Here is a 23,804-nt window from a genome sequence, read left to right as displayed (position 1 = left end):
CGGGGATTTTGTAGCTAGTCTTTCAGTCTGTTTAACTACTTCTACCTTATTAATGCTGATATTTGATAGTCTACTTTATTCATCCCCACTGAAAATAGGATCGCAGTCAGGTACCTTATCTAACCTCTCCTTATTAAACACCGAGAGAAAATATTGTTAAACGCCTCACTCATTTTTCCTCCGATTCTATCATGACATTTTCGACTTTTTTTTTTTTTATCATTTCCTTATTTTTTGTTCTGTAGAGATGAAAGAAGCCTTTTGGGTTGGATCTAGCTTGTCTGGTAAAATTTAATTTCATAGTTACGTTTCGCTGTGTGCGTGTTCTTTTTAACTAGTCTAGCCATATCGTTATATTTGGCTCTATGGTGTGTATCCCCGTTTTTTATTCTTGCGTAAAGTCCTGTTTTCATCCCGATCTCATATTTCAGCCTGTCCCTCATCCATTTAATATTACTATTATTATGACTCAGGCTGGAAAGATACTTGTTAACCATAAGGGCCGAGTGCCCAAGGCACAACAAAGTTAGAATGGGGTTATAGAAACGCATCAGACCATTGGTATGCCGAAAGACAGAGTGTTAACCATTTCATATTTCATTATGAAATGTAATCAGAGACAACATAAACTATCAAAACAATATTAATCCTAATACACAACAAAAATAAATGGGGAATGAGATATGTAGAAAATATAAAACGGGTAAGACTGACCTGGTACGTCGAGTCGTCTGTTGTCCATGCAATAATAATTACAATCCAGAGGGGTGCGAAGCTTGCAGGTAGCTACTAAGTATTTCAGCGGCTTTGACCCATCGTTTTTCGCTCATATTTCCGAAATAACCATTCACATCAGCATGATATATTAGCACAGACTAATTCACACCTGCCCTAATTTTTTACGTTATAGTGCATTCACAAGGGTAATTACGGCGTTTACTCTTGATATTAAGTGTGTCGTAGCCGACACCCGTGAAGTAAATCGAACAAGTGAAGTTATGATGTCATCACAAACTACCTCGCTTATCGCAACCAAGGAGGTGTGGGCGGGTGCTGTGAGAAGGTCCAGATCGTTCGAAGAGTACTGGTCATCGGACAACATACATGAAAGTATGGAACCCGTCATCATCACCATGGACAGCGATGACGAGGAGGAACTGTTTATCCATAGTGGTATGGAATGAAATAAAATGCATGTCCATTTATTATCATAATTTCCCTATCCATCATATGTATAGACTTGTTATTGAATTCCCTTTCCGGGTGCATGGTATTCAATTATTATTACGTTTTTTTAGAGAGAGATGGGAGGAAATGGGGAGGAAGGAGGGAAGGGGAGGAGGATGGGATACACGAGGTAGTTTGTGATGACGTCACAACTTCACTTGTTCGATTTACTTCACGGGTGTCGGCTGCGAGACATTTGATGTCAAGAGTAAACGCCGTAAATAAATACACTTGTGAATGCACTATAACGTCAAAAATTAGGGCAGGGTGTGAATTAAGTTGTGCTAATATATTATGCTGATGTGAACAGTTATTTCGGAAATATGAACGAAAAACGATGGGTCAAAGCCGCTGAAATACTTTGTAGAGGCGAGTCTGTCTATATATATATATATATATATATATATATATATATATATATATATATATATATATATATATATCTTTTTTTAAGGCTATCGACCTTAATAATAGGCTATCGACCTGGTGTGAAGTTGTTCAGCCTCTACGTTGTTTCGTGTTTTTTTTTTTGTTTTTTTTTGCGTCAGAGGTCGAATCTTGGGAATGCATAGCTTATATAGCTTATATAAGGGAACTAGGCTGACGTCTTGGCCAGTGATTGGCCAAGGACGGTCGTTCAGGCCGAACTGCCGGACTATCGCTTGGCTGCGGAGTGACCCAAGTGTGGGTGGGGGAGAAGGCTGACTGCTTGTTTCTTCGAAGTAGGATGATAGTGGTAGTAGGGTGTCATTCAGGTGAATGGGTACCTTGACACCCGGATGGGGTATCGTGTCACCTGACCAGGGGTAATATCGTGACACTATTCTTCCGTATTGACTTGAGGGGAATCAATTTATTTTGTGCATTCAGAATTAAATTTGTTAGGTTACTGTGCATTTCATTCAAATCGCTGACCGGGCTGTTGACCTCACGCTTGTAAGTGACCTGACCCAAAGTACACATGACCCTTCGTGACCCGACTCTTGACCGCGGTAATGACGTCTGGGCTGACCGTGTATCTTACCCCGTCATAGCCCCCCTGAGTCGGTCTCGTAAGTGACCAAAGTCTTACTTTCTCTTGAAGTCCGGTAATAGAACATTATTCGTAACATCTAATTCTTCCCAAATAACATTAAATCTTATTTCTTGATGATCACAAGAGCGTAGACTATCTCCCACTTTTACGTTTCTCGTTAGGTGCTTATTATTAAAAGTCCAGAGTATTCTCTCCCCACGTAGGATCGGTAATCATTTGTTTCAGGAAATTATCCTGCACCACATCTAAGAAATTTTGCGCTTCCTGATCTACTAAAATTTCACATTGTATCTATGAAAATCCATGTGAACAAGTTGTATAGACACGGTAAAGGAAACATGGACTGGAGGTGAAGCATTATTCCTTAATGCCTATAATCTCCACCCAAATATATTCCGTACTATCCTCTTCCTTAATCGAATTGTTGATATTACAATTTATTGTATTCTAACGAAAAGTGCTACTTCTCCCCCACTCCTGCCAACCCTGTCCTTGGTAAGAAGATACATTTCCGTTCTAAATATCACCTAGGAGACAATTAGTCGTATTTTCGACTATCCTAATTACACCCAGACACACTCCAGAAAGCTGGAACTATTCCATTTATACCAGTTATCACACTAGGCTAATGCTCGAGGAAATTCTCTGACAGTGACAAAGCATTCATCCAGATCCAGAGCCAGTCAGTACCCATTACACCCACCCAAACAATAGACCAAGTCACACCGTCTACACCACATAACAATGTCAAGACATACATCTTGCACTTGACATTGTTTATGCCAACGCTCTCAATCAAGAATACAACTGCTTTGTGCATACTGTCACAAACCAGGACACCTTGCAAGCACATGGTACCACCTTTATAATCAAACTGGCACTGCGATTATCACGGAACATGTTTGCACAAGAGTGATCGTTGCTGTGTGCTTTTAGCACGGAAGCAACACAGACCAAACTTCCCAGATCACTCTCCCGTAAGACATTCACGTAACACATCACCTTTATGACTAATGAACACCGATTTAGCGCACATCAAGGCCAGTCACTCTATACCCAGGAGCTCCCTCGTCAACCCTACCTGTTTATACCCTGGATATTCCAGACATGCCTTTCTCTTCCTTAATATTCAATGCAACTTCTAGTAACACAAAAATGACAATCTTCCACGACACTGGTTCCTCGGTCAATATAATATAAATTCAGTTTCCATAAATTCAATACTGTACTGCAAGAAAACATGTCACTATTTTGGAACCCACCGATGTCAACCTTTGCAATGTAGATGGTGTACCATTCCATATCATTGGTAAATTCTCCTTAGACATTAGCTTCAATGATCATTGCCTATCCATTCCAGTTACCGCCTATGTAGCTGACGCTCACTTTCCTGCTGATATTTTCATAGGTTTAAAACTGATGAAGCAATATAACATAGCCATTTACCCTGCTCAAAATTATATAACTTATGCAAACAATTTCCTCCTTGCATTGCCATCAGCAACTCATAACGTAAATCCCATTCACGCGGCCGAGCAAGCACGGCAGACCATGACCCCTCGTCAGTTGCTTGTTCTCCCCTCAAATTCACTCCACTTCATCACAGGATGGACCAGCTGCTAGTACAAACTGTTCTACCGCCTTCATACAACAGAGTTTCCAGTGTTCAACCACTCTAAACCCTCCCCAGAAACCTCTTCCACATGACTGACAGCTGTGGACATGCATTCCAAACATAACAGATGTATTAACTTCTCCCACATATCCAAATTAGCTAAACGCCCCATGATTCAAGCTTGCATTAACAGTGCCATAAACACATCAATATTGGAATCACCTCATTTTGTCCTCTTTGGTTCAGACAAAAGCCTCCCCTATGACCTTGTTTCAGAACTACCTCCCATTTACAATTTCAATTATTTTAAGGTCAAAGTAGCAAATTCCAATAGTCTTTTCAAAAGAATCCATAATACTCTCAATCTGGCTAAGGACAATATGCCCCATCTGCATAAGAAAATCAGCCACACCCTACCTCAAAGCTCTCCCCTAGATTCACTGGACCTTTTCATATCATTGGACAGGAGTCAAATGATATAGTCAGAACACTCAGGTTGCACAATCTAACAGAGACCCTATTGCACAAAGACCATATCAAAAAAGTTCCTCATGGCTTTGACATAGAGAATGTTCCATCATCAGTTGGTACTACCCCTACTATAGAGGACCCTCACCAACCCATTCTCCCCCTACTCCTCTCCCTGTTACAACTTTCACAGTCAAGCCACCTCTTTATAAGATTGCATCTTGCCTAGGTCAAAGAAAATAATATCTACTGCATGTTCTAAGACTAAGACAATTTTATTTTAAACAATAGTATTTTCCTGTAATGAAACTGCTCAAAATCCATGTACTTTTATCTTATATGTCAAATTATCATATTCTTATCTTCTCTGAACATTATCCTTGCTGTGGTCAGTGAATGGCAGCAGTGCTGAGCATCTGAAGCAAGAAATACCTGTAGATGGAGTGTCACCAATTCATTCTATACTAGAGTGCACATGTGCATGCTTTAGCTACATGACGTCAGATCTTGGTGGTGTCAGCAAGCTTCAATAAAACATCCATTGTCTGACCCAACACATGGTCACATTGGCTTGACCTCGAATTCAACTGTCAAAGCCACCTGCATCCCAACCAGGGAGTCGGTCATACAATGTTACCTTACAACAAATTATTAATTACGTCTACAGGATAATGTTTCTTTCTGTATATACGGTATGTATTTTTTCCTGTATACATGTGTATCTATAAATTATACTGGATGCTCACACTCAGTTCTATACTGAATGTGTAATTATAACTGTTGGCAACTGACATTCTCTTCATCGCGCCCTTTGTGGCAAGAGTCAGATGAAGCTCGACTATGCTACTGTCAAGACTTAGCAATAAAGAGAACCCAAGTGATGCCTTTATCTCAGTGCCTCCAAACTAATGTAGAACAACACAAGTCTACGATAATGAACAATATGGGACCCAAAACTGAGCCCCATTTGGATTTTACACCATTAATGGTGACCCGCTGTTTTCTGTCACTAAGTATACCCAAAGACCCCTTCACCCCATCCATCTATCCTATTCTTGATCTTTCCCTCAAGTTCACTCCATCTACTTTTGCGTTTCACTCTTTGTGCTAGTCCTTTCTCACTCATCCTTTCCATATGCCCAAACCTTCCCAGTATTATTTGATCAACTCTATCTGCCGGTTCCCTTTCTACCCCTACTCTCTACCTCACCTCATTTCTCACTCAATCCATACTTGTACCTTGACAATACTTCATACTGTCCTCTTTTTACCCTTATCCATACATACCTATTTTTCATGACACTTTCCATTCACCCAAGATTACTTGCTTCCTTTACTCTACAATTTATCTCTATACCCACTCCTCCATTCCCGGTTATACATATATATATACATATACCAACAGCTTTTTCCAGCTTACAAGGAAGGTAGCCAAAAACAAAGGCATAAAATCTACTCCCATCCCTTCCAATCCCACATACTCCAATCCCATTCACCACCCCTCCCTCCCTCTTATCTTGGCTCCTCCTGGATGATGGGACATCCCTATATCTCGCCCACTGCACTTGGTCAGAGGCAATGTAGCAATACAGTACATCCACAACAAGGCTGCTTCATTCAATCAGTGACCCTCCCTTCTCCATCCCTTATTGCAGAAAAAGAGAAGACAGGGAGATATCCCTTCAGGCTGCATCAAAATATCATTCACACATACTCCCTAACACCCCATCCCCATCCCAATCCCTTCCATGCATCACAGCATCATCCATACACAACCATTCTTCACTCATCCCTATCTTCTCCCTTCCTCGACAGAGTCCCCTCTCTCTCAATGTTTCTTTTATCCCATCCATCTCATCCTTAGTAGCTCCCTCCTGTTCACTCTTTCCACCTCTGCCTTCCACACCTCATTTACTAATCTTTCTTCACTCATTCTTTCCATGTGTCCAAACCATCCCAATATTTTTTCATCAACTCTATCTCCCAACTTCCTTTCCACCCCTGCTCTCCTCACCTCATTTCTCACTCTATTTATCCTAATAACCCCTACCATACTTCTCAGGTATTTCATCTCAAACACATTCAAACTCCTCTCTTCCATGTTTCTGCCCCATACAGTGCAGTCGGCACAATCACTCCATTCCCAAATGTCTATTTCTCATTACACTTTAAATCCCCTCCATCTACACTCCCTTTCCTGCCACATTCACACCCAAGTATCTAAAGCTATCCATTTCCTCCAGTGTCTCTCTCTTAATACTCGCTTCCAATTTGCTGCCATGTTCTCCCCTTGTATATCTCATCATCTTACTTTTACCAACATTTACCTTCATCTTCCTTCTTTAGCATACCTTCTCAAACTCCATCACTATCTTCCCTAATCTTTCCTCTGATCCAGCTACAAGTGCAGTGTCATCAGCAAACAACAGATGGCTTATCTCCCATTTTTCTCCATTTTCTTTAACCATATCCAATCCCCAACCCATTAACTTTGCATTTACCAATCACACCACCCTATTCATGAGTAAATTGAACAGCCAAGGCAACATAACACATCCCTGGTGAAGTAACACCTTTACCTCAAACCCCTCACTCTCTTCATTTCTAATTCTAACACAGGCTCTACTACTCTCATTAAAACTCTTGACTGCTCTTAACAGCTTTCCTCCTATCCCATATATCTGCAATACCTCCCAGTGCCTTCCTGTCTACACTGTCATAAGCCTTTTCCAAATCCATAAAGGCCCAAAAAACATCCTTACCTTTTCCTAAAGCTTTCTCACATATCTGCCTTACCACAAAAATCTGATCCATGCAACTTCCTATCTTCCTTCACATTTAGCAACTCCCTAAAATACTCTCCCCTTCTTCCTCTTACTGTCTCTTCCATTACCATCTCTCCATCTGCACCTTTTACCTTTTCTTCTCTACTTAATTTGCCTCTGGTTCCTCTCTTAATTTCCTTCCAAAACATCTATTTATAACCTTCAAAAAATTCTGTCATATTCTTGCCCTATTTCACATCTGCTCTCCTCTTTGCCTCCTTTATCTTATGCTTTACTTCTCTTTTCTTTGTACCTCTTATATGATTCATCCTATTTTGCACACAATCTGTGAATGCTCATTTCTTCTCTTCAACAACCTTCTTTGCTCCACCATCCCACCACTCACTACCCTTCTATTTCCTCCCATCCTCCTTGTTCCACACACCATCTTGCACACCTTGTGACTTCTTGAACCATCCCCATTCCTCTTCCACTCCTAGTTCTATTCTATCCTTCACTCCCTCCCACTCCTCTCTATCTTCTTGTACTCCTTTTTCTTTCTCATTTAAGCAGTTAACTCTAAGCACCTCCCTATCTTCTGTCCTTTTCCTCTTTCTCCATCTATCTTCCACTCTGAACTTCCCTTAAAAAAAAAAAAAAATAAAATAAATAAATAAATAAATGATATTTCACCACTATCTCCCTTTAGAACATCTACATCCATAACTCTTCTCCTGGTTACCACTATGTAGTACTTTAAAGCCCTTTCTACCAACCATCCACCCTCTCCCATGTGTATTTATGTTTGACTTTCTTCCTAAATACTGTATTTGCTATCATCAACTCTCTAGACAAATCACCATCATCTCTCCATTGATTTTTTCCTGGAACTCCACACTTCCCACTCTATTTATTGGCTCATCTCCTACCCAGCATTAAGATCTCCCAGTACCCCTACATTGACATTTCTCTCTAAACTCTCTCCTGTAAACCCATTATATGTCCCCCTAAATACTTAAACTACTCATTTCTTCTACCTCTCTCAGGACACCATCCAATGTTAGTTTCAACAAATAGTGGGCTTAGCCATGGATTCAAGCTGCCCTGGATGCAACAAGCACCCAGAGGATGCGGAACACCTCGTACCTCTCTTTGCATTGATCTCCAGATAACCTATTTCCTATGTTATAGCTTTCCATACATCTACCAAAAATCTTTTTCCCCATCACATGGGAGGTAGCCAGCCAAGGTATGTACCCACCCTTCACTCATCCCACACCCATTTGTTTCCCTTTTAAAATCTCTTAGCTCCTTATGGATGAAGATTCATCCTTACCCCCTCCCCCCATCCACTGCCTGGGTCAGGAGCATAAATTAGTTAATACAAACAAGTTACTTTGGTAACTTCAAATATCAAACTGTAAATTAGTAACACTATGGTAATCAACAATCTTAGATAACTGTTATCTGCAAAGATATGGCAAATCCTAGTAAGGAATCGTCCTTACCTCTTTCACTTCCATCACAGGTGTCCCTTTCACTATTTCCCTTTTAAACCATGCATAGACTGTACCTTATCACTTTCCCAGCAATCCTCCCAGGTCATCTCTGGTGCATACCTTTCTTGGAACAGGTTGCCACCTTAATCTATACATTCTTCTCCAGTCACCCATGCACCCAGGCACATCTTTACTTGTGTGTCAATGACAGTTGGAGAACAATCATGATATTTTTGCATGAGCATATGCAATTGTTTGTGCTGAAACAATCAACCACATACCAGGCTGAAAATCAAACCCAAAATTCAATTTCCTTATTCAAATTTATTTTATTACATTAAAGTTCTTCTGCTTACCTTGGTACAAAAAGTAATGTTTTAGGTAAGAATGTCCAAAGTCCTCATGAGAACAGCTACACCCTACGTATTGGGTCAGGGGGGGGGATAGTGTAGTAGGCTTGGTAGTTGGGGGTGAAGAGGAGATATTGCTGGGGTTATAACCCCCATACGTACTATCTCCCCACATTTGTTCCTCCCCCACCACCACCCCCTCCACCCCCACATACACTAAGTTTACTTGGTCCTTACTTCACTTCTTCCCTATTTACAAATTTGAGGCCAGCATTTGCACACAGGGTTCACACACACACACAGCATCAACCGCTCTTGCTGCTGCTGTTGCTGCTGCTGCTGAGGAAATCTTTGGTGAGGCAAGAGCTGCGACAACTCTTCAGAAGGACCGACGACTCGTACACATATCTACAAAGTTAAAATTGGCTAAAAAGTTCTCATGAAGAAGGTTGTTGTTGTAGTTGTTGATGTTGGGGGATGATTTTTTCTGAATGTACAGGATGAGACACGAGGTAGTTCCCTGACAGAACTCGGAACACCAACCACAAACGAACAACGGCTGCGGCGGCTGTGGCGGCTGCGGCCCACAGTCAACGCTACGTCTTTCCATTTCTGACTAAAGACGACATCTTACACAAAAATGAGCTGAATTCAATCTTTAATATATAAAATTAAAAACCAATGAAAAAAAAATAATAAAAAAAAATAAAAAAAATTAAAATTAAGAAAAAGAAAGAAAAATAATGCATAATTATTTACATCCTACAAAAAGCCAGAATGAGGATCCGGTTATTGAACGTACCAAAGGACAAACTAGGCACTTACTGAATCCAACATGGAACTTAGACTAAACCAGGTACCGGAGTGGCCCCTTTGCTGCCAACACCCCCTTACCCTCTGCCCCTTTCCCCCCTACACACACAAGTCCCCCCCATGTCCAAGCAAACTTCACCCACCCGTGCCCCACAGCATGTGTTGCCATCTATCTGGGCTCCACACCACCACTAGATTGAATGCCTTGGCTTCATCCCGGCAGTAATGTGGGGAGGTCATAAGGATGGGGAGGACAGCAGGAAATGGGAGAAGGGCATAGCTGCAGTTGTAACTGCAGCCAATTTTGAATGCAGAAGTGACACAGGAAGTGGTAGATGTGGTGGTGGTAGTGGTGATGGTGGCGGTAGGTGGGCGGCTGCTGGGCTTTGTACAAAGGTTTGGCTTTTGGTGGCAGAGGTGTGGCATAGCTTGGCCTGACCAGCGCTGCCCGGGGCTGTGGCAGCACACCTACAACAGCCAGGTATTGCTGCTGCATGCTGGTGGCGGTCATGTTGGTGGTGGTGTGCTGCTTACTGTGGTGATTGTTGTGGTGGTGGTGGTAATGGTGGTGCAGTGGTGGTAATGGTGGTGCAGTGGTACTGATGATGTGGCTGTGATGATTTGATGGTAAGGGAGATGACGATATGTAATGAGATGATGGTAATGATATTATGATGACCTTACTTGCTGGTGGGGGGAGTGGCTGCTGATCCGGTCTGGGACATGAGTCCAGATAGAAAGTGGGGTGCAGGCAAAGTGCCTTGCTGGGGCAAAAGGGTTTTGTACATGCTCAGGCTAGCTATGCTCTCTGGAGTTATGGCTGATAACCCTGCCATACCCAGAGTGCTCAGCTGCGATAGTTGTGCAGCTGCTGCATGCTGTGCCTGTGCTGCTGCTGCTGCTGCAGCCCCGCTAGAGGATGAGGTGGATGTAGGAGGGAGGAGACCAGGAGGCAGCATACTGTAGTAGGCCGCTAGGGTGGCCGGGTCCATGTAGGGGAACATGGGGATGCCTGGTGGGGTGGCAGCATTGGCCGCCTGACTTGACACTGACGACGGAGGTTTGACCCCCGTGCTGGGTAGGACGGGGGCCAAGAAAGGGTATAGTGCTGCAGGGTTTATGGCCACCAGGCTAGCTAGACTTGGGGGGAGACCTTGCGCCACGGCTGCTACCGTGGCCAATGCAGCAGACGTGGAGGTGTTGACACTGCCTTGGCTATTCTTAAGTTTGTGGTGTGGTATCTCTGTATTACGAATGCTGACCTGAGGTGGTGGCACTCTACTTGAACTTTTGGAGGAGCCTGGTTTTGGCACAGCCGATACAGTGATGTCCCGCCGCGTAGACAAGTCGAGCAATTCAATCTCTGGCCGTTCCCCTTTGCCCCCACCACTACTACTGCTTCTGCTACTGCCTTTGCTCGACGGTCTACTTAAATCCAGAATCTCAATTTCTGGACTAGAACTCTTAGAGTCCTTACTGTCTTTTGTAACATCAGCGGTGGGTTTACCATACATGTGTTTGGACTGTGAGTAAACTGACTGAGACTGGAAGACCCTTGGGGGTTCTGGGCGGGTTTGGTCAACGGAGGGTTTGTGTGTGGACCTGGAGGGTTGCTGGTGGGCTGCAGGGGCAGGGGCTGGGAAGATGCTTGTCTGAGGAAGGAGAGCTGCCAGAGCACTAATGGTCTTGTTGCTTTGGTGCGCTGGCAAAAGAAGTTTGTTGCTGGATTCTATCAAAGCCATCTGCTGCCGGAGTATATCTGCAGCAGGCACCAGCTCAGGTACAGGTAGGGATGTCTTGGGTGCTTCCTGAATAACAGATGGCCGTGGCCCTTTATCCGTCTTGCTGGCACCATTTACCCGTCCCTCCTCAGTCTTTATTTTCTTCGGTGCAGGTGGTTGATGGATTTGTAGTTGTTGCTGCTGCTGCTGTTGCTGCTGTTGCGGCTGTTGCTGCTGTTGCTGCTGATGTAGGTGATGCTGTGCTGCCACTGCAGCAGCAACCTGTTGGGCCTGAGCCTCACTGGCCACTCGTTCGTATCGTTCTGCTATCTTAGCCAGGTCATGGAGAGCAGACACCCCGAGGGTTTCAGGATTGAGGTTCATCAAGTCTGCCAACTGCAGTCCCTTCAACTCTGACAAGGGGGCAAGAGCTGGGAGGCCTGCAAGACCTGGACCAGGCCCTGGTGCTCCTACTGCTCTTGGGATGGGAGTGATTGTTATCTCCGGACGCTTTGCCAAGTCGGGGGGTATCGTATTCTCCTTCTTGACCGGTACTTTAGGCACCTGTGTGTGATTAGAGAGACATTACAATTCAGTTTTAAATTACCTCTTCTACTTCTTCCTCCTCTATACCTTACATTTTATGACTACACATGAACATATCAAAACCTATAATGCTAGTACTAAAAACCTTAACATATTCTATATCACAGCTACTTGAGGAAACCATGCCGAGAAAATAAACCAACCACCTATAGGAAACCATGCATCTGACTATGACCAAGGACAGTTCATGCAAAGACAAAACAAAGTGTAAGCTAGAACACTCGACTGTACTGCAGAAAGCCCGGGCTGGAGAACAAAGGAAGATAGTCACCTCAACACGCACACATACACACACACATACAACAAACAGAAATACACAAATGCATCAGAAGTAGGAGGATGTATGTGTACAAATGACAAATACTGCCATCTTCCTGGCCAGTAGGAATCAGGAGTAATGTTATTGATGTGTATATGAGATTATAGTAATCAAGATGAATATGGTAGAAAGAAGGATTTCATTTGTATACAATAGAGCTCCAGCTGCACAAACACAACCGACCTTGTCACACAAGAACACAGGAGAGACACAAGGCTTGTACACAAGACACAGGGGCATACTCTAGAGACTTGTACCATGAAACAACACGCTGGTAAATGGTCAGATGTACAACAGACGCACTCATACACACAAACTTACCGTGAGCTCGGTGGAAGTAGGGGGAGGTGTGTGTGAGGCAGCGGGCGCCGTGCTGACCTGGCTTGGGGTGGGCGCAGGGGTGGACAGAGAAGAGGAGTGGGGTCCCAAGTGGGCGGAGGACCCCGTAGTGGAAAGGAGAGGCGGAGGCGGCCCAGTTGCCCGTTCTGCCCTGTGGCTGGACTTTTCTCCCTTGTCTCCCGCCGGCGGTTGGCGCTGTAGAGACAACACATCATGCACCCCACAGTACCACACTCACCTGACCACCCAGCCTTGCGCAGTGGCTACACACTCGTCAGGAGGCCCAGGTGGAAACAGGCAATCAAGAAAATAGAGCAAGTTCAAGAAAGACCATTACTCTTGTGTAGTACTTCATGCTAATTGAGAACAGAGGAAAGATCTGGAAAACAGTCTTGCAAAGGCCGGTGTGCCTCCAGAGGAACTCAACAGTACAGACTTCTCAGCAACAAAGGGTACCTGAAGTCTTGGGATGCTTCAGAGTGATAGGTCTCAAAAGTTTTGTCTACTTGAGACCCAAGAACTTCTGAGTTGTAAAAAAAAATCAGAAGTTCTTCCAATTTTTTAATGAAGCTACATGTTCCTTGGATCTACAAGGTTGCTGAGTTCATAAAACCCTTATAAGAAACTCCATTATTGTGAGATCCATGAAGCCACTAAGTAATAATAATGGTTGCATGGTCCAACAGTTTTAGGATCCCTTAAACTTCAGCATTTGTGGAACCTCAGAACCCTTCAGAATTCAGGGTCCCCATCATACCCAAGAAACTGCATTGTCCAGCATCCCCTACAGGTACATGCCACTACGTGTAAGATATTGAATGATAATTTTCCATAAAACTCAGAAAAGAAAATTATATGAAAAAAATGACCATGCACTCATACTGAAATAGAATTGGAAAGGACAGGGCACTGACCAACAGTATAAGAATCCAATAATTGATGTTGCACTAGAGTCACTACGGTTGTGTACCCGACACTCATGTTTCCAAAAGCCTCACTTAACCAAAGTGTTACATAAATGCCTTGAGAGGTGTGCAGCAGATCTACCTACATGACTACAGACATGATTACTGTGCGCACCCCTAGCCATAACAACCAGCTTCGCCATCCACCCCAACTCTGCTCTCTCATGCCTTTTCCTTCCTCCTAACTCCTGCACCTGGATTACCATGTCCTGGATCAATGTGATGTACCAGAGACAGGCAGGAGCAAGTGGCCAGGAGTTCGAGAGCAGAACACTGAGGCAATAAGGGCAAAACTGAAACACAAATTGTTTTTGCTCTGACCTGCAAGATGGAAACTGAAGGTTCTCCTGGTTCCGTCTTGACCTTCTGAGTCTTGGCAATACCCAGCAACTTTTTCTGTTCCTGAAGGAGGAACTTCTCATATGGCAACAATAACCTGAAAAAAAATAAACAAATAAAAATAAAAAATTAAACAAAAAGATGCATTTTATTACCATTACATTTCAAAGCAAAAGATGTTATCCCTGTATTAAATTTTGACACTACAAGTCAGAGGAATCTGGATCCCCAAAAATAGCAATTACTATGAATAACAAAGAAAAGAAAATTACATCTACACGCTCTCTATCTATCTACAGTATATACCAAGGGCATCTTCCTCCTTATATGGGAGGTAGCTATGTAAGGCATGCACCCACTCCCACTCATTCCAACTACAAGCAACCAGAAGAAAAATATGACACTGCAGTGAGTGCAAATGATAAGTATGCAATGATAGAGGAAAAAACTAAATAAATGTATCAGAGTAAAGTTGCAGAGGTTTTGAGTGTGTGTAGTAGGAGTAGGAATAGTAGTAGTAGGAGTGTGTCCATATGTCTATATATTGTGTATTGCTAGGGCAAAAATGTGTGGGTAACAGTATGAGTGGGACCAATCCATTGCCTCAGGTCTCTTGTATGAGACCCACATCTCCCAGGTAACTGACAATGGCCACCAGACAGCCTCTTAGGCCATCACTCAGAGAAGAAATAATGTGTTGTTGTTTAAGTATTGTTAGTGCAGGGCACTGTAAGACAATGTGTTGGGAGAAAAATGTATAGATTACTAGGGTGAAGTCTTCCTTCATGAGAAGGTTATGCAAAAGGTGAATTGGGGAAGGAAGAAAAAGAATGAGAGAGAAAGAAGCAAGAGGGCAAAAGACAGAGCTCTCTCACTCTCTCTCTCACACACACTCTCCTACCTCACTTTCTCCCTTCCTCAGTTTCTCTCTCCCTCACTTTCTCTTTCTTGTTCAATAGAAACACAATGAGAGAGAGAGAGAGTGAGAATGAATGTGTGTGCACAGCAAATAGGAAGAGAAACTACTGAAAGTGGAATCCTTTTGTCCAAAAGGTTTCCTACATTACCTCTCATAGTGTTTCTTGATAACCGCTGAGTTGGCATGGGCAGCTTGAGGCGTAGATGAGGAGGGCAAAGTTCCTGATAGTTCATCATACAAGTGCTTCCACAATTTCTTTTGGGTGACTACTTCATAGCCTCCTCGCTGTTGTACTCGTGTGAACAGCTCAAACACATTCACTGTAATAGCATTAAGAATCTATATGTAAATGGAATGCATTAAACTTGTCTACACTACCTGATGAACATGTACAGTTGCAAGTGACTCACAAATAAGGAGTTGTTTGCAAAATAATTTTCAATCATGCACCAATACTCCCTCTTTTGATACACTTTCATAAGCAGTCATGTTCAAAGGTCTTTTTTCTTTTTATGATAGTTATAATTGGACAAAGCAGAAAATCTGAAGAAGACATCTAAGACCATATGAAAAAGCTCTCTAGTCCCTGTCAAAGACATGTTGCTGTCTATCTCTATATCAATAGGCTTCTTCCCCCTTATTAGGGAGGTAGCCAGCCAAGGCATGCACCCATCCCCACCCATCCCACTCCCACCCATCCCACTCCCACCCATTTCCCTTCCATTTTAGCTCCCTGGGTGATGGGTGAGAGTAGAACTGCTGTAAGATCTATGAAGCTTTAACAAATATTTCACTCAAGCTATCTGGGTACCAACATTAAAGATCAGAATGTAAAACAGGAGACACTTTCAAAACTCCAAGCACATATACATATATATATACCAATGGCTTTTTCCCCCTTACGAGGCCACCCATCCCATCCCACATACTCCACTCCCATCCACCCCTTCCCTCCTTCTTATGTTGGCTCCTCCAAGCAAAGTTATATATATATATATATATATATATATATATATATATATATATATATATATATATATATATATATATATATATATATATATATATATGTACATAAAAACACCTGACTACCATTCACACAAAATATTCTTACTAAACTTGAATTTAGGCAACAAAAATGCTTTTTTCAAATCTAAATAAACTGTCTGCACCCTGAATACAGCGCCTTCACACCTTTGGCTATCTTCTGGAATCTTTGGAAGTGCAGTATTAGTAGCCAAACATTGCTATTCATACACTATTGTTCAATTCCCCACTGATGCAGATCGATGGGCTAAAAGGGTACAGGTGAATAGAGACAGGAGAAAGAAGGGATCATTGTGGGTGCCCAGTGTGCATTCTAAATTTTGATTGGATCACTTTGAGCCCAACAGTTTTGTGAAAGATCTGGCTCATTCTATTGGATATTTGGGATTTGTACAGCCTCATCTAAAGGCAGATGTGATCCCAACATTTGCATCTGCCAAAAATCAAAGAAGTCAGGCCTTTAACAAATGTCACAGGCTAGAGGAGAGGCATTGCTAATTGCACTGCAGTATTTGGCACTAGGCCAACAACAAAGGCCATAGCCTAGGCTATAGACCTAGTTAGTCTATGTAATGCACATTCTATGAATATCCACATTTTATAAATATTCATAAAATGTGCAGCACCAATAATGAATTCATAACTGGACGCAGATATAGCAAATCCATTTGACATGCACATCCTATGAAGATTCATTATATGGTTTGGTTAGGTTAGGTGTACATGTCTAATGGATTCATTAATATATCCACTTCTAAAAGATAGATTACCATCATGAGCAAAATTCATCATGTATAAAATGATACTAAAACCAGTATTAACATAGCTCAAAGACCTGGACACTAATGAGATTGAAGAGTAAGACACAAGCAGCAGAAATGAGTTATGTCTGATGAAGGAAGTAACAAGAAGAGATTATTAACCCCTTCCATACGGTGCCGCACACGTAGGCGTCATGAGGAGCAAGTGGATTCGCGACGCTGCCATATCGGCGTCTTGATTATATTTATTGTAGTCGCCCCTGTGTTTTTACATTCTCCCAAATGCACCCTGAATCCCATTCTCTGTGGTTTTCAAAATTCGCGGGTGAAAGAGCGAACGATCGATATAAGCGGTGACTATATTTTGTGATGCGAGTTTTATTACGACACGTCATACGGCTGGCATTGGCTGCTGCCCGCGAGATTTAAGTCCCGTACCGAAGTGGTTAAAGAAATGATGATATCGGGGAAGAACTGGACACCGAATCAGTATTACAATTTGTTGAAAGAAGTAAACTGAGATGGTATGGACACATCATGAGGATAGATGAAGAAAGGTACCTTGCTAAATATTTTCGATGGATGCCGAGAGGGAAGAGACCAGTGGATAGACCCAGAAAGAGATGGATGGAGTGAGGGAAGCAATTGAAGCAAGAGTATCAACAATAGAGAGTGTGGAAGAAAAGGAACTTTATAAAGACCATACCTGGTGAAGAAGTTTTATGAGGTACCACCTCTGACAGGACATTGGCCCTACCTGTTGTTTGGTCAGAAAGGTGAGAAAGTGAGAAATCTGTGTGCCCAATTATGAATTCATTATTGGTGCTGCACATTTTAACAAATATGCATAATCCGTGCAGATTCACATTATGTGCATGTTGGAGTGTTCATTATTATCATTTGGCTGAGGGCAACCATATTGGACTTGAGTGATTCAGTGAACAGACACCAGGTGGCAGTGTTGTTGAGCTATGTGAAGTGCTGGGTCTCCAGTATAAAGAAAGTTGTGAATGGATCAAGTTTAGTCTGTCATTGGTAGCAGAGCATGGTTATGGCCTCTTCTAAGTGCTCTCCTAAGTTTGATAATGAATCTGAATATGAAACTTGGAAAAAGGATATAAGCATATGGTGTGAGTGAACCTATTTAAACAAGGTTAAACAGACACTAGCCATATACCTATCCTTAACTGGCCGAGCTAAAATGGTGTTTTCTGAAATTTAATTAACAGTTCTGAAGAGTGAAAATGATGTAAAGAGCATTACTGGGAAACTGGACACATTGTTCTTGCCTGATAAAGGTTGATGTCAATTTCCAGCATTTCATAATTTATATAATATCAGAAGAAATAACAAGAATATTAATGAATATGTGAGTTTGAACATGGATACTTTCAGTTTACACAGGATGGAATGACACTACCAGACTCTGTGATGGCTTTTATGCTTTTAGCTTCAAGCAAATTGGCTGAGCATGAGACTCAAATTGTGATGTCAGCAATCTCCAAAATCAACTATACTAATATGAAATCTACTTTAAAACATATCCTTGGTCAGCAATTGGGTGTGCACTCAACTCAGGAGTCAGATGACATAGGCGCAGTGTCCCTCAAGCATTAAAGCAATACAGTACAACACAGTACATCCACAGCAGGGCCATTTCATCTATGAAAATCTATCTATATCAAGGGCTTTTACCCCTTTATAAGAGAGGTAGCCAAGTCAAAAGGAATACACCCACTCTCACCCATTCCACCACCCTTTCCTCCCTCTCATCTTAGCTCCTTATGGATGACAGGTCATCCCTGTATTCTGCCCACTGCCCTGGGTCAGAAGCAATGTAGCAAGAGACAGTACATCCACAGCAAGGCCACCTCTATCCCCTCACACAGAAAAAAGATTGACAGAAATCCCTTTGTGCTGCATCAAAATATCATTAACACATAACCACTTCCTACTCCCTATCCTCTGCCCCCTCCCTTCCTTGCATCACAGTGAAATGTACAGCCATTTAAAAGAATGTGACATTTTCAACATGTGTTACCCTATACTTACATTGTTTGTAGCCTATGTGTGGTAGTCTGGTAATGGGAGTGCCACGGTCTCTCATAAACTTGTGCAATTTTGACATAAAGTCCACCTCTATTAGCCTGTTGAGCGCTGGTGTGGAGAATTCTGGCTTGTGTGAAGATTGACTGGAGGGCGTCTGGTTGGTATTGCGCAGCTGTGTCAGACTTTTGCGGTCCACCACGCGCAGACCGTTGGGTTTGGTAAGACCAGGCTTAACCTTGGGGCGAACCCGCACCATAGGCTCTTCCGAGGCTTCTGATGATTCTGATTCTGAATCTGTCCGCTTCTTTTTTTTGCGAGGCCGGCCTTGTAATTTTGGTGCTGGAAAAAATTACAACAAAATTATTTAAATCTATGCCAGAATCAAACTTGACTGGTCAGCAAAAATTTAATGAGAAATACATATAATAATCAATCAATCCATTGCAGTCACTTGTGCAGAAGACCCATACCAAGGGAGCCAGAAACATCCATCAGGCTGGCCCACAAATCACAAATTTTAGGTTGCTGTCTGGTAATGTATGAGAGGTACATATGAGGAGTACAAAGAAAAGAGAAGATAAGTAAAGCATAAGATAAAGAAGGCAAAGAAGAGAGCAAATGTGAAATGGAGTAAGAATATGAGAGAAAATTTTTAAAGTAATACAAAGATGTTTTGGAAGGAAATTAATAAGAGGAAGAGGAGACAAATCAAGTAGAAACGAAAAGATAAAAGGTGCAGATGGAGGGATGATAATGGAAGAGATGGAAGTAAAAGGAAGATGGGCAGAGTATTTAAGGGAGTTGCTAAATGTGGAGGTTAAGGAGGGAAAGGTAGCTGCAATGGGGAGTGCTAAGAAAATGACATTGAGGAATGAGGAAAATGGAGAAGAAATAAGGGAAGATGAAGTGAAAGCAGTTATTAAAATGATGAGAGCAGGGGTACCTGGGTTGCATGGGTGTCATGCAAAAGGGAGGCACAATAACGGTGGACTGGCTGGTGAAGTCGTTTAATGTTTGTCTAAAGGAAGGTAGAGTGCCAGAGGACTGGAGGAGTGCCTGTATAGTTCCATTTTACAAGGGAAAAGGGAACAGAGTAGACAGGAAGGCAATGAGGGAGATATTGCAGATATGGGGGTTAGGAGGAAAACTGTTAAGAACAGTCAAGAGTTTTTATGAGAGTAGTAGAGCTTGTGTTAGAATTAGAAATGGAGAGAGTGAGAGGTTTGAGGTAAAGGTGGGATTTCGACAAGTGTTATATTGCCTTGGCTGTTCAATTTATACATGGATGGGGTGGTGTGAGAGGTAAAGGCAAGGGTAATGGGTTGGGGATTGGATGTGGTTAAAGAAAATGAAGAAAAATGGGAGATATGCCAGTTGTTGTTTGCTGATGGAAGTTAGTGACAGTTTGGTTGGGTGTATGAAAGAATGAAGTTGAAGATAAATGTGGGTAAAAGTAAGGTGATGAGATGTACAAGGGGAGAATGTGGCAGCAAATTGGAAGTGAGTATTAACAGAAAGAGACTGGAGGAAGTGGATAGCTGTAGATACTTGGGTGTGAATGTGGCAGGAAAGGGAAGAGTGGAAGTGGAGGTAGAATGTAGATTGAGAGAAGCAAGTAAATGCCTTGGGGGACTAAAAAAATGTATTGAGAAATAAACAATTGGGAACAGATGCTAAGAGGAGATTACACGAAGGAGTGATTGTGCCAACGGTACTATACGGGGCAGAAACATGGAACATTAGAGAGGAGTTTGAATGTGTTTGAGATGAAATGCCTGAGAAGTATGGCAGGGGTTACTAGGTTGGATAGAGTGAGAAACAAGAAGGCTAGGAGGACAGCTGGGGTGGAAAGAGAGTTGGGAGACAGGAATGATGAAAGAGTATTGAAATGGTTTGGACACATGGAAAGAATGAGAGAAGAAAGATTAGTAAAAGAGGTGTGGAAGGCAGAGGTGGAAGGAGTGAACAGGAGGGAGGGGGCAACCAAGGATGAGATGGATGGATGGGATAAAAGGGGCATTGGGAAAGAGGGGAATGTCTGTTGAAGAAGGATGGGAGAAAACAGAAGATAGGGGCAAGTGGAGAATGGTTGTGTATGGATGATGCTGAGATGCATGGGAGTGGGTGGGGGATGGGGGTGAGGGAGTATGTGTGAATGATATTTTGATGCAGCCTGAAGGGATTTCTCTTTTTCTGCATGAGGGGACAGAAAGGGGGGTCACTGATTAAATGAAGCAGCTTTGCTGTGGATGTGCTGTGTCTTGCTACATTGCTTCTGACCCAGGGCAGTGGGCAAGATGCAGGGATGACCCATCATCCAGGAGGAACCAAGATAAGAGGAAGGGAGGGTGGTGAATAGGAGTGGAGTGTATGGGGATGGAATGGGGAGGAGTGGATTTTTTGCCTTATTTTTTGGCTACCTTCCTTGTAAGGAGGAAAAAGCCTTTGGTATATGTATGGGTATGTGTGTATGTCTGGTAAGGTTACAGGAGGACACTGTAGTATGTGGTGTTTTGTGTATTCTATATTGTAATTGCATCTGGTCCAACCTAACCTAAGAAACCATTTCTATGACATGTAAGAATCATGCTGGCCTGTCTGTACTTAGGTCACCACCCTGCATTACATACATATACCAAGGGCTCTTTCCCCCTCACAAGGAAGGTAACCAAAGTCAAAGTCATAAATCCACTCCCACCCATTTCATCCCCACATACTCCACTCCCATTCACCATTCCTCCTTCCCTCTTTTCTTGGCTCCTCCTGGATGACAGGTTATCCTTGCATATTGCCTACTGCCCTGGATTAAATGTAATGCAGCAAGACACAGCGCATCCACAGCAATGCTGCTTCATTTAATCAGCTACCCACTCTCCATCCCCTCATGCAGAAAAAGAGTAGATGGGGAGAAATCCTTTCGGGCTGAGTCAAAATATCATTCACACACTCCCTCACCCCCTCTTTCCCAATGCCCCTTTTATCCCATCCATTCATCTCATCCTTGGTTGCCCCCTCATGTTCACTCCTTCCACCTCTACCTTCCACACCTCTTTTACTAATCTTTCTTCACTCATTCTTTTCATGTGTTTAAACCATCCCAATATTCTTTCATCATCCCTATCTCCCAACTCCCTTATCATCCCTGCTCTCCTCCTCACCTTATTTCTCACTCTAACCTAGTAACCCCTACCATACTTCTCAGGCATCTCATCTCAAACACAAACTCTTCCTCTCTTATGTTCCATGCTCCACAAATCGCCCCTTCGTACAATCTCCTCTTAGCATCCATTCATAAATGTCTATTTCTCCTTACACTTTTTAATCCCCCAAGGCATTTACTTACTTCTCTCAATCTCCATTCTACCTCCACTCTTCCCTTCCCCACTACATTTGCCCCCAAGTATCTAAAGCTATCCATTTCCTCCAGTCTTTCTCCCTTAATACTCACTTCCAACTTACTGTCATGCTTTCCCCTTGTACATCTCATCACCTTACTTTTACCCACATTTATCTATAACTTCTTTCTTTTAGAGAATCCACACACCTCCCCAAATTCTTAACTTTGTGTTATCATTTCCTTACCGAGGTGATTACATAGTAAGTCATGTCCTTCTAACTCGGGGTAGTCAAATGTGTCACGGCAGAAAATAATCCGCGTTCGTCTCGACGGTGCCAAGAAGCCTCCAAGTGCCACCACCAGGCTGGACTGTATGTACTCCTCCTCGACTCCTTCCAGCCGTTTGAGCAAAGCCCGGATTCTACAATACTGGTCCAGGCCAAGGATGATGATGCGTAGACTGCTTGGCTCAACTATGTCTCCTGTTAAAAAATAGGTAGTATCAATGACAGCCTTCATGACAACAACAAAACCAAAGATAATTTATCTAAAAATTATACTTTTTAAAACTAGTGTTTGCTGGTGTAATCATGCATGAGTCTACAGTAAAACTGAGTACTGTACTTACTGTATCTGATAGCACACAAGACCCCCCTCCCACTCTCCTCTTTCAGCAGATAATATTAAGACAAACATTTCAATTGTATACTGCTATAATAAGATTTCCTATTGTGAGTAAAAATTAACCACTTTTTTTTTAGAAAGAGAGACAGAGAGAGAGAGAGAGGGGGAGGGGGGTCTTCTGTCATCAAATATGGTCATCAACCTGCTAAAATTTCTTCCCTTTGGTTACCTAATCCACATTACTTCAATTAGAAAAAGCCTTCTTTTCTCAAATAGCAAAACCTTGATATAAATATCTATGTCATACTTTACCATGTACAAAACCATACATAAGCAAGTTAAAATGATAACAAACACTTACCTATTAATTTCTTTTCTTTATATATTTCTGTCATGTCTAGGGCGGAGTTGATGGGACAAGTGTAGTGTACTGGGTTGGGTGCTGGTGGGTCTGGTGAGGGGGGTCCATAAATGCCCAGAAGCCCTTTGTCCCATTTGACTCCAGAAGCTGCTCTTAGCCACCCAACCACATCCTCTGCTCGCAAAACCACCTTCTCTGATAAGGATATCACCTCATGCTGCAAATGAAGAATGAAATAAATAAATGGAATACTTTTAAAAATAGAAATTAAAGTGAAAATAAATATGTACACACAGACACAGACACAGTCACAGACAGACACACACACACACACACCTGTCTCTCTTACAAGTACAATAGCCAAAATTTGTGAGAAAGTTATCAAAAGTAGATGGACAAAACATCTGGAGAACAATATACTAAACCTGAGACAATTCAGACTTAGACAGGGAAGTTCATGTGCTACAAATTTGATCTGTTTCTATTCAAAGTTAATACATATAATACAAGAAAGGGATGGATGGGCAGACTGTGCTTTCCTGGACTTACAAAAGGCATTTCATAAAGTACTACAAAAAATTATCCAGAAAAATCAAAACAACAGTAGGTACATAAGGAAATCTATTGAAATGGATGGAAGATTT

General features: G+C 42.3%; 2 protein-coding genes across 9 annotated transcripts in view; both read right to left on the bottom strand.

The window, feature by feature from the left end:
- Positions 1-781, bottom strand: part of LOC143035188 (ankyrin repeat domain-containing protein 40-like) — a 62,125-nt gene extending 61,344 nt beyond the window's left edge. For all 4 annotated transcript variants that reach the window (XR_012967296.1, XM_076201875.1, XM_076201869.1 and 1 more), the window contains exon 1: positions 715-781. Coding sequence is in view for 3 of the 4 variants with exons in the window: in XM_076201875.1 (XP_076057990.1) it covers positions 715-742 (28 nt within the window). In the remaining variant the exon portion in view is untranslated. The remainder of the gene's footprint in view (positions 1-714) is intronic.
- An 8,133-nt stretch (positions 782-8,914) lies between these two features.
- The window catches only part of LOC143035187 (uncharacterized), a 475,073-nt gene continuing 460,183 nt past the window's right edge, over positions 8,915-23,804 (bottom strand). For 3 of the 5 annotated variants that reach the window (XM_076201863.1, XM_076201867.1, XM_076201866.1), the window contains 8 exons: positions 23,161-23,377; positions 22,421-22,657; positions 18,842-19,177; positions 17,496-17,546; positions 15,130-15,301; positions 14,045-14,159; positions 12,741-12,953; positions 8,915-12,058 (listed from right to left, as the gene is read on the bottom strand). In XM_076201863.1, the coding sequence (XP_076057978.1) occupies positions 10,454-12,058; positions 12,741-12,953; positions 14,045-14,159; positions 15,130-15,301; positions 17,496-17,546; positions 18,842-19,177; positions 22,421-22,657; positions 23,161-23,377 (2,946 nt within the window). In that variant the 3' untranslated portion in view covers positions 8,915-10,453. The remainder of the gene's footprint in view (positions 12,059-12,740; positions 12,954-14,044; positions 14,160-15,129; positions 15,302-17,495; positions 17,547-18,841; positions 19,178-22,420; positions 22,658-23,160; positions 23,378-23,804) is intronic. The other 2 variants (XM_076201865.1, XM_076201864.1) reach the window with 2 other exon arrangements.

The sequence above is a fragment of the Oratosquilla oratoria genome, chromosome 18 (assembly GCF_046742065.1).
Source record: "Oratosquilla oratoria isolate Oo_2021 chromosome 18, ASM4674206v1, whole genome shotgun sequence".
NCBI lineage: Eukaryota > Metazoa > Arthropoda > Malacostraca > Stomatopoda > Squillidae > Oratosquilla > Oratosquilla oratoria.
Note: the sequence above shows the minus strand (reverse complement) of the source record. Positions and strands in the feature narration are given on the sequence as shown.